Genomic DNA, 19,290 nt, shown 5'->3' with positions numbered 1-19,290 from the left:
CATCTATACATCAATGATTAAAAAAAAAAACACAACAGTGAAAAACTGCTTCCTTTTCTTTCCTTTCTCCTCTCTAACATGTTTTCTGTTCAAACATGAAGGAGATAGAAGTAGCCTGGCTTCCCAAATGCAAGGTCACATGCCTACAGCTTGGCAGTACCTCTTAACTGCATCTTGTATGAAAATCCAAGTAGTGCTGTTACACAGTGTCCCTGCCCGACACATCAAGCTGCCCACAAGGAGCAAAGGCAACAAGGTTGTTCCTTCCAGAGGGTCCTGTGTTTACCTCTTGTTTGATCTTCTTCAGTAAAGGTGGCCCGTTTTCTTGAAACTCAGCAACAATTCCAGATTCATCAGTTTCTTGTTTGATCACATCCTGTAGGTCTTCTACTAGATGAGATGGTGTCTGAGGCTGAAGGGAAGATTGGGTATGTTTGCATCAGAGAAAAATTTCTGTCTATACTAATAAACCAGCCAAACCTAAGAACTTTACTAAAACTTACTAGCATCTTCAGGGGACCATATTTAATTTCTTGAGCTGTGAGTGCATGTTTGAACGGTGTAGGAGTTCTCGGAGAGCTTTCTAGGATTGACCTTTTGATAGCTGGAGTTCTAAAACTTTAAAAAGAAAACAAGTGTTGATTCAATATAAAAGAACATAGGTTCCTTATAGTTCTCTACCTATTAAATTTAATATTTTTCTACTGAATACAATAAACTCTTATTAACATGGAATAGGGTATGCTGAGGAATCAAATACGTATTGTTAAGAAAAAGATAATATGTACATCACGTATTTCCAAATATTTCAAAATATAATACCCTAAAACTAAGAACACTGAAATATTTCTCACCTTTCTTTAACCATTCTGAAAACACACGCAGTGCCCCTAAGTCTTTATAATGACCATAGCATTGTGAAGATCACATGTCATTTATGAATCAGTCTTATCTATTCATTATTTACCCACAGCAGAAAACATAAGTTAATCTTTTAAAATGTATTTATTGTACTTGGAAATAATACCATTGCATTTTTTAAAAGGTTTCTTATAATTTATACTGATATTCTCTGCTGTGTCTTCAAACTGGTTAAGTCTTTATTGAATATAAATGACGGCTTAATTACTCCTTGGCTTCTAATCACGTAATTTTCCTGAGGATGGCAAAAGAGGTCCTATCTATAGATAAATTTCAAAAAGAAAAAAAAAGGCTTAAAAAAATGAACTAAGTAAAGAACCATACTCACTCTTATTCAATTATAATCAGAGTGGAAAAGAGGTTGAAAATCTTGTTTTCAGTAAGAAGAAAGGGTCTCATTGAACAAACAGAAAAACTGAATGGAAAGTCATATAAAAACTACTTCTGCGTTTACAGGAAATTCTGAAGTGAACTACAAGGTGTAATTTAGTTTATTCTCTCACCTTCCACCTCTAGGTAGTTCTAACATGCCCAGGACAGATATATTCAATGTGAAGATATGCATGATTATGCACATACAAATGGATCGGTAAAATTATATACATACAGACGGATCAGACGCTTAGGGGCTATACTCTATTAATTAAATATAAGTAAATAAAATAATTTTTTTTTCTTGAAACAAGGACTTACATAGTATTTTCCTTTTGCGTTTTCACAGTCTGGTCTCTATGAAACGGTGTTGTAACAGTCAATTTGTGACCATTAAGAGGGGTGGAAGTTAAAGAAGGCATTTCCAAGTCTAAGTTTTCATGGTTGTTGGAAGTGTTTAAGAACTAAATATTGGATGAAAGAAAAAAAAAATTACTTAAACAGTGATTCTTTATTCAGCCCAGTTAAAAAAATCACATGTTGTTAATAAGCAGGTATGTTTTACTGACCCACTATATGAAATAATAGTGATGTTAACAAGCAGACAGTGTTTTATTTGAATTAAGCACCCAAAATTTGGAGTATGATTTCCAAGAAATGAAATCTAGTGTCAATGCTGGAAAACCTGCAAAATCCTAAGAAAATATTCTCAATAAATGACACTTGCCATTAAAGAGAATGGCATGCACTCTTTAGTAACATTAAAAGTGTTAAAGTGATTTGGGGGGAAAGTAATGATTGTCTTTCATACTTTGTTTTTTCTCTTTAATGATCTATGAACCGTTATTATAGAAAGTTGACATTATGTGGAAGATTCTTGAATAATAAGCTGTGTCTCTCAGAACACTAATGTTCTGGAAAGATAATAGATGCTCCTTAAACAGTTCTAAGGTAAAATAAATTTGGGAAACACACATATTGTAATCTCCTCCTAGAAATTCACAATGCACATTGGTATATTTAAAACTGTGGGGAAAAAAACCCCAAAAAACAAAGAAACTCTGAGTGGTCCTGCAGAAAAGAAAACATTTTAATTTTGTTTGATTCGGTGTTTCCCAAACTTATATACCTATATATTTAGATGTTTTTCTGGAACATCATTAAAGTCTTCCAGAACTAACATTCTCTGGAACAGAGTTTGGGAAATACAAGTAAAAAACAAGATAGTTTTTTTTCGTGAGCATGTTGTTTGCTCACACTTAAAGTTGTTCTTAAAACAAACTCAACAGACATAATTGGAAAAAATGTTTTAAAGTGCCAAATTACCTATTCATTTGAATTATTTTAATAATTAAGGAACAAGTCTCTGATAAGAATTATAATTTCCATTCCTTAAAAAAAAACTGTATGAAACAGGAATATTCATTGGCGAAAACTGTGCAAATAAAATATTACAGCACAACTCAAAAGAGCGAATGTTGAGAAACTGAAATTGAAATGTACGTTATTTTTCTTAAGCATTTGTTCCTCATTTTCTTCCAAAGCTTTTCCACTTAAAGATGGATTGGAACTTTAAAATTTTCCAGTTGCAACTTAAACGTTTTCTAAACATAATTTGGTTCCCTCCTCCCCTGGGTCAGTGAATCACATAATAATAAGTGAACAAAGAGGCAGAAAAAAATCTGTTGAAGTTCTTAAAGGGAGGGAAGAGATGGGAGAAGAGGAAAGGATAGAAATGTTAAACTCTAGTGTTGAAAGGAAATAAAAGCACATCCATGCAACTAACCATCTTTCAAATCACCAAGAAAGTCACAAAATTATGACAGAATCATCAGTCAGCCTACAGACAGTCTAAATTCTGGGAGGCAGAATGACTTAGCAACAGCTAGGAACAACAAGGGAACGAAATCAGTGAAGACAACAGTAATTAGTCATTTGTTCCAAAGGATTAGTTTCTAGATTATTAAGGCTCAGGTGTCTGTTGAAAATTAGTAACAGCTGTGCAGAAATTGTGCTCTACCTGCGAGGGGGAGAAGGGTAGGCTTTTGACAGGGGAGCACTTGGGAGTTGAACTGCTGACGTCAGCAAATAGCAAGGAACTAGATTGTCCAGAGGCTAAGGGGCTGGCCTGGCCCCACTTTTTTCGCAGGCTGACCCGTGGCATTGCGCTGGGCCTCGCAGGAGGGAAGGGCTTGAGCGGGTCATGTGGACCCTCACTCAACTTGCGTCTGTTCACCCTCGTGTTAGGCTCTCCTGCGGGTCTATTCACCGTGCCCTCTCTTTGCTGAAGCTGGAGGGCTTTGCCTGCGTGGTGGTGGCTAGGTGAAAAATCTGCTTCTTCAAAGAATTCAAAACTGCTGAGATCACACCATGATGAAGAATCCTGAAACAATGTGGGAGGTGCAGAACTTTGAGACAGTGTGTGCATGTTGTGTGCCATCACCTGAAACACAGCACTGAGAAAGAGATGCTGAATGCAGAGAAAACACCTGGTCCGTGTGCTGGACTTCCTGAGAAACAGCTTCAGGATGAACAGTTGTTCTGGTGCACTGCATAGTGTGTCTATGATGCTGCCTCTATGCTATGTGTAGACACATAGTGTGTCTACAGCTGGCCCTACTCAGATGCTGCAGGGGCCCCCCGGTTATCATTTGCATGCAACCCAAAGAAGAAAAGAAACTTTGGATGGCACATTTTGGCAGTGTTCATCCCCTGTCTGACGGGTATGCAGTAAATGCTTTTTAACTAACTGGGAAACAAAGGAAATGAATAGAGTGTCTGCTTTTGGGGTGCTGAACTCAAGCTTGTTTCATTAGAGATGGTTTGTCTTAGTGACCCAACTGGGACACTTAATTAATAATCAACATTTTGTGGAGAAAGCCATGCACCACCAATGAACTTATTACTACTTTAAATACATTGAAAAATGGCTTGAAGCTCAGAGTGAATGTAATTCTTAATGTGCTATCCAAAAGCAAAGTACATTTCTAGAGAAACACAAAGGAGTAAACAAAGTAAAAAAAAAAAAGTTTAAAATAATCCAAATATCATTTCTATAACCCAAGCTCTACTTAAAGGTTATTAACTTTACTATTTTAGAAAATTATGCTGTACACCAGAAATTGACACATTGTAACTGACTGTACTCCAATAACTAAAAAAAATAATGCATTTTGAGGGAAATGTTGAAAAGCTACCTTTTATCTGGGTAGCCTAAGAAATCAGATATTGAAAAAGCATATACACAAAGACTAAAATCATACTTTTTACCTTTACATTAATGACATGTTATTTGCTACAGAAAATGGCAATGATTTGAGAAGTGGGTTTCCTAATTCCCCTTTCAAAAACATTAACTTGCCTTAAAAATTCTACTTACAGAATCTATAAATTGAAGTGTTTCTGCAAATTCTAAGAGGTTCTTGACATTGTCCAGAATGGTGCCTTGGTGGACGATCATGCACCTTGCTGGAGAGGCGCTTTCTTCAGGTAGGGAGCCAGGATCCACAGGCAGAGATGGAGTGGAGTGGTGCTCTTCCAAACAGGAAACAGGTGCACTGTCTCCATGAGGTCTGGTGTGGTCGGCAATGGTGGTGCTGTGCCACCCGGGGTAGCTGCATGTGTGGTTCTGGGTCTAAGGAGGGGGGTGGGGGAATAAAGAAAGAGCGGGGAGAAGAAAGGAAGAAGGAACTTAGCAATGAAGTTGCACAAGGTATCAGATGCTGTTAGAGGAAAGATAAAAGTAGTTGCATCATCCCAAACTTGCGCCTATGAAACAGTTGTCAAGATGTTTCCTTTTATCAATTCAGGACTCTGCTTTTTAATAGTGGTATAGCCTGTCATCTCTATGATTCCTTTAGTGGTCATCAGTTGGTTAAAACTGCAAATAGAGGGACAATGTTACAAAGGGCTACAATCACACGGGATGTCTTAAAAATCTAATATAATTTCCAAGAGGACCATAAATGTTTGCTGCCAATTAAGAATTCGGCTATTCTCACTCCAACCTACAAAAAGGCTGGAGGATTCAAGAGTTAGAGCTGTTTTTATCTGCATATATTCTTGTGGCTTCTATTCCTTGTTAGTGCCACGGATTGCACCGATGCAGTGAGGGGCTGCCAAATCAACATGGTTAGGAAAGCAGAAGAGCAAATTAACAGAAGTCTCCTTTCAGCATGACCACGCAACAGGAGAAATTGCAAAACATTAACTAAAGTTAAAAAGTGGTCGAACTATCATATGCATGTGCACACAATCATTTTGTTATTTAACCAAAAGAAATCTACTCCTAAGAATACCTACTGGCTATCACAGCTCTTTTATTCTCTTTGTTGGTTAACGACATACGTTACAAAGTACATGCTGCTTTCTCAGTGTGCTGCCCCATCACTAGAAAAGATGTCCAAATCCAGTAATGGTCCACACAGCTTTCGTGCATGCCAACAAAAGGGAATTATTTGTGTTATTTATGGAGAGATTTTATATATATCATTTTTACGTGTATATACCGAACATGCACCAAATCATGTCTGAAATGATAAAGTATGAAAAACTAGTTTAAAAAAAATAGAAAAAGAAAAGAAATCAAATGCTGAGGCACCAGAGAGATACATAGCTTTGTAAAAAAAAGAAAATGCAGATTTTCATATTATCTCTGCTAGTATTTGAATTAATTATGGTCCTTCAGGAGAAAAAAAAATGAGGATGAGAATCACAAGTGGATATTGAAAAAAAAAAGTGGATATTGAGTTTCTATTGCAAGACAAAAGGACAACTTCCAAATTAGTCAACATCATTCTGACACCAACTCTCTGGTATTACAAGCAGTGTCTAGTGTTTAAACATTATTAGTGGATAGAATCTTGATTAGTGTGACATTCAGAAGAGAAGGGAAAAGATATGGAAGAGCACTGGGGCCAAGCCACTATCCTCCCCCTCATTCAAGCACCCTGTGATGGTCTTACTGGTAGCGTCTGCTGTCCTTTGAGTTCATTTTCAGTAGACATTAGGAGCAACTCTAACTCCTTTATTCGCTTTTCTTTCTCAGGGTCTTCATCATTATAGTGTCTCTGAAATTAAAAGTTAAGGAAGGAGAGAAAGACAAAGGTCTGGTTGGAAGCTGTAAATACAATGGTCGTGGTTTGCCATTCAGGAGGGACCATACAGAACCCAAAGAGCCTTGGCATAGAATCAACGCCAACCAAATCTGCCCACTGTAGAAATTCCTGTGAATGTTATTCCAGATGTCAGGGAGGGATGAGGAGAGAGAAGATGCTCCCTGAGGAGCTGCTTCAACTTCTAACATCAGAGAATCAGAGAATTTCGGCACACATTCATTCTGGAAGTGAAGATTGTGAAAGATTGCTGGCCAGAACTCTGCCTACCTCTCCATGATTCCCTTTTCTTTTTGCTTCAGTGAGTCAGGTGGAAATGAGTGTTTAGATGAAGGAAATAGATCTGTGCTTTGAGCAGCTAATGAGTTTCTTTATGAAATGATCTTAAAATGGTCTTACCTGAATGGCTGCAGCAGCTGGCTGAGGGACATTGACGATATTTACATGTAACGCTACAGGATATGGGACATGACTGGAGACCTACATCAGAAAAGGCAACACAAACAAAGGTCGAGTCATTCATGGTACGGATACTTCAGGCGACTTGTTGGCTTCCTGAAGTTTTACTCTAGGACTAAGGGGGAAAAAAACTTTTCTGACAAAATTCACCAAGCAAAATAAACAAAAAATTAAACCCAATGCTAATCTGAAATTTTAGCCAAGTCTTTAACAACGGTTCCATAGCTAAAGCAACATAGTGAAAGAAATTTAAAGTGCTCATTGATTCTGACAGGAAAAACACAAAGAAAAATATACTCTAAAATATATTCATGAATGTATGGAAGAAGTTTTGACGGCAAAAACTGATGGCACTAGATGTTTATAAATAAAAATACTTTTCTGTGAATTACTAAGTTTTAGTAAAGAGCACAGAACCTCTTACGTTCTCCTGAGACCTTTCAGGAAAGTCTGTAGTCAAATACATGGTACAGATAGAGAAGAGTTAAAAACTATGTAATGAATATGTTTTGCATAGAATTTGCTTATGATCTCTGTATTCTTGGGTACATTTCACCATTTATTATTGTTAATTTTAAGATTAAGTTTCTTGATTCTTTTCTCTTTATTCTTCTTTCTCCACCCATTATGAAGATTTCTTTCCATAAACATAAACATCAAGAAAAGAAGAAGGAATCACATCGATCCAAAGAAAGATAAAAGGAGATGTCAGACAATGGTGTCACAAAACTGTTCCTGGCTCACAGTAAAACCATAAACATTTACTGAGTGAACAAATTAAGACATTTCAGGTAGATCATTACCAGAATGAACCCAGAATTTATCTGTTAAATTTCAGCGTCAGACTACCTCCTCTTTAAGTGCAATATTACATTCACTTTTCATTTTGGAAGAAAAAAGTATTAGATACAACTGTACCTCCATCCTCCTCTTTCTGCCTCAGCAGCACCTCATCAAGTAAATTTACATTCAAAAGCTAACTTCAAATTAAGCAGGTTAGAATCAAGTAACTCCGATCCCGGGCTGTACCATCTCTGCCAGCTGTGGAGCTGTGTGAGCCTGAGCAAATCACTTCACATCGCCATTTCCGGATCTGAATCAGGGACAACAAGACCTACCCCTATTGATCGATCATGATCCTGTTTGTGAAAGCTTTCTGAGATGTATGCAGCTGCAAGGTTATCATTAGTACCTGGAGCTAAAAGGACCCTCTCTCTCATCAAACGAAATTTTCAGGCAGGGCTTACGTTTTGTGCTTCAGAAATGTGGTAATAGGAATAGTCATTGTTAACTGAGGGCTGGCCAGTTGGAGGGAGCTGAGCTGAAGGTGGCGCATGAGCAAAACCCATCAGATGGCTGTTCTTCTGAAAACTTGTGGCCACTGGTGGCTGGCTGGCTTTAGAAGCCTCCTGCAGATAACCTTCCTGTTCCACCTTGCGACGCATTGTAGAATTCCAGTGGTTCTTGATAGCATTATCAGTTCTGCACAGAAATACATCACATACACATTTTACAAACAAAAATTTCAATTTCAATGACAGTTACTTGACAGAAAACTGTTCCTAAAGGAGGTCTTTTGGTCTGCTGCTAGTGTTTTTCTTTTTCTTTTTAATTGTCTCTGTCTTCTCTGTCTCCTAAAAATCATGCTTCCCCTTATACTTAAGTAAAAATCCATAGGTTTCTCCAAATTACATAATACGAATATATAGTTTTCTATAAATTTTGAAATCTTTTAGCCATTTTGTTTCCTTGATAAAAAGAGGACTTTCAGTATGACACCCTCCATGTTTATTCTGACTATTTGTGGTACAAGACTCTAGTAACTTTAAGACTCAAAATTCTAGCTGCTTAGAAAATTACTCCTTTGAGTGTGGCTTAGCAGGGCCTACCCACCACAACAGGCACCCGGTGAAGTTCGGTGAGCAGTGATGTTGCTGCCTCTGTCCTCTCTATTCTTTATCTAGAAGAGCACCAGCCAGAAATTTTGAGTTAAAAAAAAAAACAACCCCAAAAAATTCCCACCTTTTGAAAACCACCTCAAATGGTTCCACAACCAGACAAATGGAACCACCAGCAGAGGTGAAAGTGTAAAACAGGATCCAGGAGGCTGAGATGCTAAGGCCCCATGTATTTTCAAATTGCAAAGCATTTTTACTAAAGTTTTTCAATTCTCAGGAAAACAGTTTCTCAATTCAGAAAAACCGTTTTAGGCCTCTCTTTTAACTATTTCGACGGGGGTGGGGGAATGTATGTTAAAAAAAAAGAGGAAGTTCAATCGCCCCTTAATGTTTTAGAAGAATCAACAGCGTATCCTCTCAGACCACATGGGAGAAAAGGCCTCCTTTCATCAACCTCTTGAATTCTCTAAGCTCAGACTGACCCATAAGGAAGGAGATGCTCTGGAACATCACAAGAGAACACTCCATAAACCACCAGAGCCATGGCCCTCATTCAAATGACCCTTCCTCCACTTTTTGGCTTATGAAGCTCAAGAATAAAAATATTTAAAATACTTCCTATCTTAGAATATGTTTATGTAAGATTTATAATAAAAAGTATCTTCCAAATGAAACAAAATCTGTTATAAACTAAATGGGCAAAGTGGGAAAAAATGAGCTTCCACAGACACCCCTCATAATGAGGTCATCTTTGTGCCTGGTTCATTAAAAAGAAAGCATAACAAGGACACCACTAAAAAACCCAGAAGCAGTAGGATAATTCTAGAAATACAATCTTTCTTCATTCAAAAGAAAAAAAAAATTAAGCCAAGTGGTAAAACTAAACAAACAAGGTAACAGGAAAATGGTAGCTGAATTCCTTCTGGTCACTTAACCACCTATGTGAACTCAGATCAAAGACAAACTATCTACCCTTGGTTTCCTTCTATGTGTTTAGAGTTTTGTAGTTTACAAAGTGCTCTTACATTCATTTTACTTTACATCCTAACATTGGCCTCGTGATGTAGGTTATAACCCATTTTGCAGTTAGGGCAACTGAGGCTGAGGAGAGTTCAATGAGTTGGCCCCAGCCAGGCTCACTGTTGGGTGGATTCTGTAAGTCCTCAAGTAGATAAACCCTCAGACCTCTTCCAGTTGTAAAAACTATGGAACTGGTTTATCTAGTGAAACATTTACCATCGATAAAATGTAATTCATTCACCATACATTTTTAAAACAGAATGTTCAATACCCACTCCCTCATTCTACCCAATCAATAAATTTTTTTGACATATTATTACCGTCCAGGCAGTAGCTTTGCGATTTCTGCCCATCTGTTCCCCAGTCTCTTGTGTGCCTGGTAAATAATTCTGTCTTCCTCTTCTGTCCAGGAGGTTTTCTTAACTTCTGGATTCAAGTGGTTATGCCACCTCTCCCTACATTGTTTTCCAATTCTCCCCTTTAAGTGCTTGGCAATAACAGACCAACGTTTCGGACCGTATTTCTGTACAAGCTCTATCACCTTCAGATAAACACACAAAAATAACCTCTGTTTTAATGTTATGTAATGAGTCAGTGTAATCATTCTTCATGTTACAAGATCTTTAGAAAATTTCTAAAAATCTGCTTTCATTCATGGGAAATATGGGAATGGAGTCCTTTGCTTCCTGTTTGCACACTTTACCTGTTTCATGAGTTGGGAAACATTCAACAAAGACATTTGGGGAATATTCATCATTGTGAATCACATACCAATGAAGAAAGTACTTACTCTCTGATCTTCCTCTTTGGTCCAAGGACCCTTGATGAGCTCAGGGTTTAGTACTTTCTGCCATCGGTGCTGGCACTGCACATCTGTTCGATTCTAGACAAATAAGATATAGATATGATATGATAAGCACATGAAGACTTTGTCGTAATATAAATCACACATGGACAATATACAGTGGAAACATTCAAGAACATTTTAGGGCATGTTTGGAGAGCTCACCTATCCCTCATTACTTACACCTAAAGAACATACAAAGAGTATATCAAAGTTGCATCTAAAATTAGAAGCTCTGTCTCCTGAGGCAAATAGTCCTGCCATGTGAACTAAAGGACCATCATATTGCATATCTGGTTGTCAATTTAACTTAAACTTAACCTCAGCGTGTTGTATGTGGAAGTACCCACGTGTACTAAGACATCTTAGAGATTCCATACTGACGTTGGACTTTTTATGGAAACCCACTCTAAATGACTCAAGTTTGCTTCTCATTCAAACTAAGAGATGTGCTTCAATTTAGGGATATAATTTTTAATATTGCAGAAGGAACAAAGATGAATAAAGGTAGGCCCTACATTATAAGAGCTTACAATCTTGTAATAAGCAAAGGGCAAATATATAATAACTAATAGAGGGTGGAATTTGATTCATATCCAAGAAGAAACCAAAGCAAAATGATATTGGGGTGGGAAAAGGAGAATCTCCTTAGGAGGAGAAATTGTGTTTCTTTAGAAGGAGTCTGGAAAAGCTCTTGACAGGACCTTTGAAGGATGCATGGAACATTTTAAGATGTGGCATCCCCAGGGACAAAGGCCCTCAGGAGGGAAAGCAGAAATGAATTCAACCGAACTTGCTTACATAGAGGAAGTAGGAAACAGAACTGGGGCTATAAGTTGAGGCCATATGGGAGGGCCCTGGTATGCCAGGCTGAGGCAGTTTACTTAATCTGTGAGACTCTAAGTCACTGTTGCTAGCTTTGAAAAGTAAGGCACAGCTGCATATTAGGACGCTCCATCTGCCAATGGTGTTTGGGATGGATGGGCAAGTGGAAAGCTACACTTAGGTCAGCCAGTGAGGAAGCCAATGCAATTGTCCAGAGAAGAGGGAAGAGGGCAGAAGATTCCCAGACTTCTCAGTCACTGCTTGGGTGTTGGGGGTCAAGGATTGGGATTCATCTAAAAGGACTCCAAGATTTTAAACCAGGGTACCAGAATTATGGCTACTGAAAAAAGAATGAAATTTAAAAGAAGCTGACTTGGGGGAAATATCATGAATTTAGTCATCTGCCATATAACAAATCATCAAAATGCCAATTTATATTATCCTAAAAAATGAAAAGATAAAATAAGAAGCAAATGTTTAAAGTATGTTGTAAAAGTCGTTTAAGGATACATTTAGAAACTTTAATTATATGCATTAAAATAGAAATATAAGTTATGGATAAGGCATGCCCCCTCCACTGCTTATATATGGGCAAATATGTAATGTCTTAATATCATCTCCTAGGATATCTTATTTAAATCTTTGGGAGAAGATTTCATTTTACAAAAAGAAAAAATTATGAACTTACCGGGAGAAAATTGGCAATAACTTTCCAGTCATCTGTTCCATTCTGTTCCACCAGCTTCTTCAGTTTTTCATCCTAAGACATTCAAAGGTAATCCTAGGATATCAGTCATTTACTGTACAACTCTATTCAAGTTAGAGTAAAAGGGAACCAATCAAAAAAAAAAATCCAAATTCAACAGATATTAATGTGATATGCTGGTTTAGAGCATAGATTTATTTAGAGTTAGACAGATCAGAGTTTGAATGTTGACTCAGCTATCATTTAGTTGTATACATTTGGGTATATCATTTTGCTTTTCTGGGCCTTAATAGTGTCATCTGTACAATGGGAATGCTGATATCAACAGGGTTATTTGGAGATTACATGAGGTAATTATGCAAAACATTAGTATATTGCCTGAAACACTGAATGTGTAATATATGGTAACTTTTAAGAGTTTTACTTTGTGGGAAAAAAATAATGAACTCCAGTGTAAGATACAAGAGACACTGAACTATGGCAATGGATAGAATCTCAATAAGAAATAGCATCTGCTCTAACATTTGGTAAGTTCAACCTCTTTCATATAAAAAATGGAAGATCACTTTTCTTAATTAAATTTGAAGGCATATATAATGTAAGAAAATAAATTAGTTTTTGTTTCAATATATTCACAGTTTAAATGAGGTCCAACTTATCAGAACACAGAAGACACTAAACATCAGGGTGAAATCTTTTGGTTCACAATGATCTTTCTAAACATGTTCCTTTAAGCAAAAGAGAATCCTCACGTTTCTGCAAAGGTAACTTTCTCACACAGTGTGGGTCCCTGTTGTGACAGACACAGGAATTAGGAAACCAGTGTTAACAACAGAATTCTAAATCTCTAAGAATCACCTAAGTGCACAATTTCCATAGGTAAAATATGCATTTCCTATGGACCTCGCTGGAAATCCTGCCTGCCTGTTATCAAGGGCTCTGGTTTAAGTGAGGGAGGGCAGAATGAAACTGAAGAAGAGTCAATACCATTTATTCTAACATGAAATCCTCTATAGTCAGTTGCAAAATTTTTTGAGAACTTTAAAAAAAACAAGCAACTTTTCTCCTATGTTAATAATTTTACTCTTTAAGCATTTTTCCATTCCTGTAAAGATCAAGTCTTTGGTAAGATAGCTGAAAAAGAGGTAAGAAACAGACACATCTCCATGCATTTTTGAATGCTTTTAGAACAGACATTCATGTACATTTCTCTGTGTAATAGTATATATCAAGAATGTTAAATGAACCCATTATAACAAGACAAGTTGTATAAGTGTTTTGCTTTATTCTTTCATTTGTTTTGTTTTTGGAAATAGCAATTCATTCATTTGTTCAGGGAATAATTGCTACCATCCCACTTTGTGGCAATCAATTCTAGGTTCAGGGAACACGAAAATGAATAGACATTTAGCCCTGACCTCAGTAGACTTACAGTCTACTGGGAGAGGCACAGACATTACAGTAACAATAAGTAAGATCATGCATCCAGTGGTTGGAGGATGCATGCAACCTGTCTGAGGAAGCCAGGAATGACTCCACAGAAGTGATGGCTTCATAGGTGATGATGAAGTAGTAAGAAGCTGTGGGGCAAAGTGACAAGGACAGAATAGGCAGAGGGAAGCACCGATTAAACAAAACAAGGAGAGGACATTCAAACAACCGCAAAGAGTTTGGAAAAGGATAGTGGAGTGTCCATACAGGGGTGGTGGTGAGAGGTAAGAAGACTGCACAGACAGCGAGGGTAAGATTTCAAAGAGCCTATTAAGTTTGAACATCTGTAGTTTGGCTGAAATTTTGTCTTTCATAAAGAGGTATACTCTAGGTTTTTCTCCATGTTTGGATTATGTGATTAGTTACCTCTTCCCTGGTCCACCTAGTTTTCCCCAAGTGACGCTTTCCAGACTTGGGAAGCAGCCCGTCGTAGTCATGGTCACACATCTCAATGTCTTCATCTTCCTCGTCACTACTGTAGATGCTGCAGAAATAAAAACGGGCAGACGTGGACTGAAACAAAAGGATTTAAACTATTGGATTACAAGACTTACACAAAAAACTCTTCAACAATCTTTGCAAAGTTTACAGAAGATAAAAACTTCTGAAAACTTGCACAACAAGACTGTTTTCGGAATTCTGTTGCTCTAAAGTATTGTAAACTGGTTCTGCTGTTACTGGTATCCACAGATACGGCAAAGGACCTGGCACTTTCTATTGCTCTGCATGTTTAAACCTGCTGTTAATGTTAGACCAGTGACAAGTTACACACTTGGCAACCTTCCAACCAATGAAGGTTCAAGTTTAAAACTTAATGTTAAGGACAGTAAAAGGAAGGAGAGCCCATGTCCTTTATATAAGTACACACTCAAAATCTTTGGCATACGTCACATCGTTTAAATAATATTTACCCATAACAATAAACAACTCAATTATGTTATTCCAATTGGCTAGTGTTTTATTAAGAGAAAAAAATTCAAGAAGTAATACACTCAACAATATAATTATAGTCATCCCTTAAAGATAAGAAGATTAGGAGAATCTAAGAGGAAAGGATTTAAAAACCTGAGGAAGGATAAGTAAGCAAGTGATCAACCTGCTTTGTAAGTAACATTAATATCGAACAGTTCAAAACTCCAGGTCAAGCTGATTCAACTTGTGGCCACATTTACAATCCTCAGTTTCCAGGGTAACTAAGTGAATAATTAGGCTATGTGATAGAATCTTACTCATGTTTTTTTCTACCTCCAATTGAACAGTATTTGAAAGATCTTAAAATGTATCTAATTAAAACTGAGGGATTTCCCCCAGACGGGTTTTAACAAAACTCACTGCTGTTTTCAAAAGGGCTTTTTCTTTTGTCTCTTTGACCAAAAACTATGAAGCTTGACGACTTTTAAAGTAACTCCATATTTAACATTTATTAATCATATAATGAATAGACAAGAGTCATTTTACAGCCAGTTAACTTTTAGTTATAATTTTACTTATAAAACTTAATATATAAGGGAAAACTATACTATCTCAAAAGCTTCACTGAAGTTTATCGTTGTAATATTGAGAAATCCATCAACTAGAGAACAATAAAAATTATGATATAAAGCCATATCACGACGCAAATTATTATTTTAAAAAATGAAATTTATATTCATAGTAGGTTTTGTCTTCCCAAGGTAACTTCCAAGTATGTATTACCCATCCCTTACAAGCAAGCAAACACGTTTACTGAAAATCCTAAATTTCAGGTCCTTATAATTCAAAACTATTGTTCTCAGAAATAATCTGAAGGTCCAGGATGCATGATAACAAGTAGGATGTGATCCAAATGTAAGATGCCACCACCAAAAAAGACCGCTAAAGTGTCTTTATAATCTATAACCATTTTTCACTTAGTGAGTGTCATCCTTTTAAACAAAAGCTGATCCTGTTCCACACGGTCAATCTAAGCAACTTCTGAATAATAATTACAATAGTTTCCCTTTAATAAAAAACACAAGCATCATAAGGTGAAAAAATGTTATTATAAATTCAGAGCTGTAAGTCCATCATCTTTTAAAATGTTCATAGGGAACTCCTTGGAAAGCCCCCAAATGAAGTGGCACCTTGATATATGAAATATCAAGGATATCAAGAAAACCAGAATAATCTGGAAGTGGAGCCATAGATTCAACTGAATTTAACTTTTGGGGTTTGACTGGATCTGGAGAACACATTTTCCGAAGTGAAGACTACATTTTCCAAACCAATAATTCGGCACCACTGTCTTGGCAACAGCTCAACACCCAGGAATAAGCAACATATTCAGCCGCCTATAGAGGGCAGCCAACGTCAGGTGAGAGAGCAGACAACAAACAGGACTAAGGTTCTGGAGGCAAAGGTTCCAGTCCCAGTTCTGCCTCCACCTAGCTGAGTGACTTGGACAAATCACTTCCTCTCTTTCACGACCTCAGTTCCTCGCCTATACAGAAGGATTTGGATTCTACTTCTAAGGTACTTTTCAGTGCTAATAAGGAATAATTCCATGCCTTCCGTGGCTCTTAAAAATTAAGCAGAAATGTGCACAGAGATGTGCAAAAGCAAAGTCTTGGTGAAAACGTGGTGTGTGACTTCCGCAGGTCCTGAAGAGTCCATGAGGGGAAGAGGGCGAGCCCAAGGCTGCTCACACGGTTAGCTCCTGGGTCCAGCAGCAGGCTAGGCGCGGGGGCTCGCCTTTGAGCTTTGCATGCGACTTCCTTGCTCTAAATTGTCCCGGTCGTCTAAGTAGCATGATTAATTTCTACTGGGGACCTGAAATAACTTTTCCTTTAGCAGCTCTGACAAGATCTCAGACCCAACAGTCAGAGGACTTTCAAAGGCTCATTTCAAGCTTGATGTATCCGACTCCCCACCTGCTAGACCTGGTGTGGTTACAAGAGTATGACTATGAATATTACATTCTGTCAAGGAAACAAACCGTGCAAAGAAACGAAAAAGAAAAGAAGTGTTGGGGGTTGGGAAAAGGGAGGGGAGCGGGAGGAAGTGCCTTGTGGCCGCTACTGTGATTCTAGAAAAAGGGTTCAAACTCATTTCGCTGACCTGGTTAATAATCCCTGCCGAGTTGACGCTCGCCCTGCAAGAAACGGCTTCGAGCCCGCAGCCGGGTTTCTCTTCCCCACGAGGCAGGTTCAGGGTTCCCGCCCCTCCTGGCCGCCTTGCCTCTCCGCTACCTGGGAGCCATAGGGAACCTGCGCGGCCCCGCCCCGCGGGGACAGTCGAGATCTCGGGGAGCCGAGCTTCCCCCGCTCCTCCTCTCAGCACCCCTTCCCAGCTCCGTCCTCCTCCTCCCAGTTTCTGCCCTCGGAGAAAATAGGTGACCTCGGCTGCTCTAACTGTTAAGTTCCAAACGCGAAGATAAAACCACTGAGGGGGCAGCACCCCTGCCCCGCGCAGCCAGGCCCTGGCGAGGCATAGAGAACCAGACCTCCCCAAGTCGTCTCCCTTTTCCGTCCGGCGCTCGGCCCTGCCTTGGCGGTGCTCCTGCCCAAGCCAGACCCGGCCGAGGGTGCTGCTGCAGGGCCCTCAACCACGTTCTTTGCAACTTCCCAGCTCTGCAAGGGGACCAGCGACCGCCGATTCAAAAACAAATAAACACAAGAAAATCAAACAACCAGAGGAAAAGAGGGTGGGTTTCCTTTTTCTCCAGGGACTTTTGCCCAGAACCTCCTGGTGAGGGTGGATCCTGTCTCCCTTCCTTCGCCGGGGCGACCTAAGGCGGCGGGAGCAGGGAGCGGAGGGGGAGCGGCAGCCTCAGCCACGTCCACGTGTGCGCGCCGCGCCGGGACCTCTTGCACAGGGGAAGAGCTCGCGGGGATTGCGTCCCGGTTGCACGGCAGCGGCTTTGGGTGCTGCCCGCCTCTGTCCCTTTCCGTTGGGTGGCAACTGTGACCACTGCCGAGCGAGCCCCCCACACCCGGCGGCTTGCAGGGAGCTCTGGCTCGTCCAGTCCGGGAAGTCCAGAGACTGGTGCAAGCGGGAGCGCCAGCAAGTGACAGTTCAGACCAGTATTTCCCTCCTCCGCTCCCTATTCCCCTCTGTGCGGTCAAATTTGTAAGGGCACTTCACTCATCATCCTGGCGAGCCTCCCCAAGTGCGGTGACATGTGCGGCGCGGGCGCGTGTGCAATGTTTGCATTAGAAATAAAAGCCTCTCAGATAAAGATTACTACCTTCAAAACCAGGGCTTAAAACAATTTGCAAATGTTCAGACCCTTTCCTCCCCTACAATCCTTCTTTCCAGCCGCCTGTCAGCTGACACTCTTCTTCGCCTCCATAAAGAATGAATGAAATTTAAATGAACTACCTACAGCTACTAAACAATCCGGCATCCCCCCCTATATCTGCCATATGCTCTGCACTTCCAAGTCCAAACACATCGCAATGCATCCAGCAATTACGCTGCGACTCCCTCGCCGACACCCGCGGCATCAAGCCAGGGAGGGACATAGTGGACTCCCGGAGGCTGGTGGGCACCCTCTGCCCCTGGCTGGAACATGCTGCTTTTTTCCCCCTAGAGAGAAATGTAGCCTAGTGCAACTTGCAAAATGAGTAGCAGGGCGTGTTTCCCGACGTCCTGCTGTATTTCCCGCATAGACTCTGCCATTCATCAGACTCTCGAGCGGCTTCTGCTGCCGAGGCAGGGGCTCTAGGTCCTCGCAGGATCTGACAGCCCCGCAGAAGATCCGGGAATGAATTCCCACCTGCTCTCCGGGCGCCGGGCGCCCAGCGCGCTCCCGCCCGCGGCCGCCCGCCCGGGATCCCCGTTACCTGTGCCGGGGTCTCCGGGCCATGGCGCGGCGGGCGCGGGGCTCCGCCGGGAGCCGCGGGAACCGCACCGGGCTGCCGCCTCCCGCTGCCCGCCGCCTGCCTGCGTCCCTCCCCGGCTGCGCAGTGGCGCTCCGCACTGCCGGGGCGAAGTTTCTCAGGAGAAAGAGGAGGAGGAGGAGGAGGAGGAGGTCGCGGAGGAGGAGGAGAAGGAGGAGGAGGAAACAGGTTGATATTAAAGTGTAAACTCTGTAAACAGAGATGCCATCAAACAAAGAGCTTTGGACACTCCCCCTCCCGCCAAATCTGGCGCCCCTGCAGTGCGCACGCGCCCTGCCCGCCGCCTCCGCGGTCGCCTTGGCTGCCGCCCGCCGAGTTGCCTGGCCCGCGGGGCCGCCGCTCCCCTACAGCTCTCGCGCCGCGGAGCTGAGCCTGGCGCGAGGCGAGGCCCGGGCAGCGCGCGGGCGGGGAGCTGGCTGCCAGGGAGGGGCGGCCGGGGGCTGCGGCGGCGCGTTTTCCTGCGCAAACCCCGCTCCCCAGCACCGGCCGCGCGGGCCCGCGCCACGTCCCACTGAGGCAGCCTCCCCTCTTTCTCGGTGGCCGCACCACCGGCTCCCCACTCGGCTTACTCCTGGGCACCAGAATCGAGCTGGCAGGGCTCTGCCTCACTGTCGCGGGGGCCGCAAGGGGCTGGGGGGTGGAACTCCCGCATTTGAGATTGGATTTTAGGCAGAGTTTAAAACTCAGCTCCCTGGAGATGGGGGGATGTTGGATTGGCGGGTAGAGGATGGGAGTATATGTTTTCATAAGATATTTGGCTAGGTCTTTATAGGTCTTTATA

At 40.8% G+C, this 19,290-nt stretch overlaps 1 protein-coding gene across 5 annotated transcripts in view; it reads right to left on the bottom strand.

The window, feature by feature from the left end:
* Window positions 1-18,704, bottom strand: part of MYB (MYB proto-oncogene, transcription factor) — a 32,591-nt gene extending 13,887 nt beyond the window's left edge. For 2 of the 5 annotated variants that reach the window (XM_032484978.1, XM_032484977.1), the window contains exons 1-13: window positions 18,453-18,599; window positions 14,017-14,134; window positions 12,142-12,213; window positions 10,575-10,667; window positions 10,105-10,325; window positions 8,114-8,348; window positions 6,807-6,887; window positions 6,258-6,362; window positions 4,673-4,927; window positions 3,314-3,676; window positions 1,615-1,757; window positions 504-618; window positions 287-412 (exon numbers count right to left, since the gene is read on the bottom strand). In XM_032484978.1, coding sequence (XP_032340869.1) covers window positions 287-412; window positions 504-618; window positions 1,615-1,757; window positions 3,314-3,676; window positions 4,673-4,927; window positions 6,258-6,362; window positions 6,807-6,887; window positions 8,114-8,348; window positions 10,105-10,325; window positions 10,575-10,667; window positions 12,142-12,213; window positions 14,017-14,134; window positions 18,453-18,475 — 1,950 coding nt within the window. In that variant the 5' untranslated portion in view covers window positions 18,476-18,599. Of the gene's footprint in view, window positions 1-286; window positions 413-503; window positions 619-1,614; window positions 1,758-3,313; window positions 3,677-4,672; window positions 4,928-6,257; window positions 6,363-6,806; window positions 6,888-8,113; window positions 8,349-10,104; window positions 10,326-10,574; window positions 10,668-12,141; window positions 12,214-14,016; window positions 14,135-16,725; window positions 16,862-18,452 lie in introns of those variants that run through there. The other 3 variants (XM_006188468.2, XM_032484975.1, XM_006188470.2) reach the window with 3 other exon arrangements.
* Window positions 18,705-19,290: the final 586 nt, after the last annotated feature.

This window comes from Camelus ferus, chromosome 8 (genome assembly GCF_009834535.1).
Source record: "Camelus ferus isolate YT-003-E chromosome 8, BCGSAC_Cfer_1.0, whole genome shotgun sequence".
Lineage (NCBI taxonomy): Eukaryota > Metazoa > Chordata > Mammalia > Artiodactyla > Camelidae > Camelus > Camelus ferus.
Note: the sequence above shows the minus strand (reverse complement) of the source record. Positions and strands in the feature narration are given on the sequence as shown.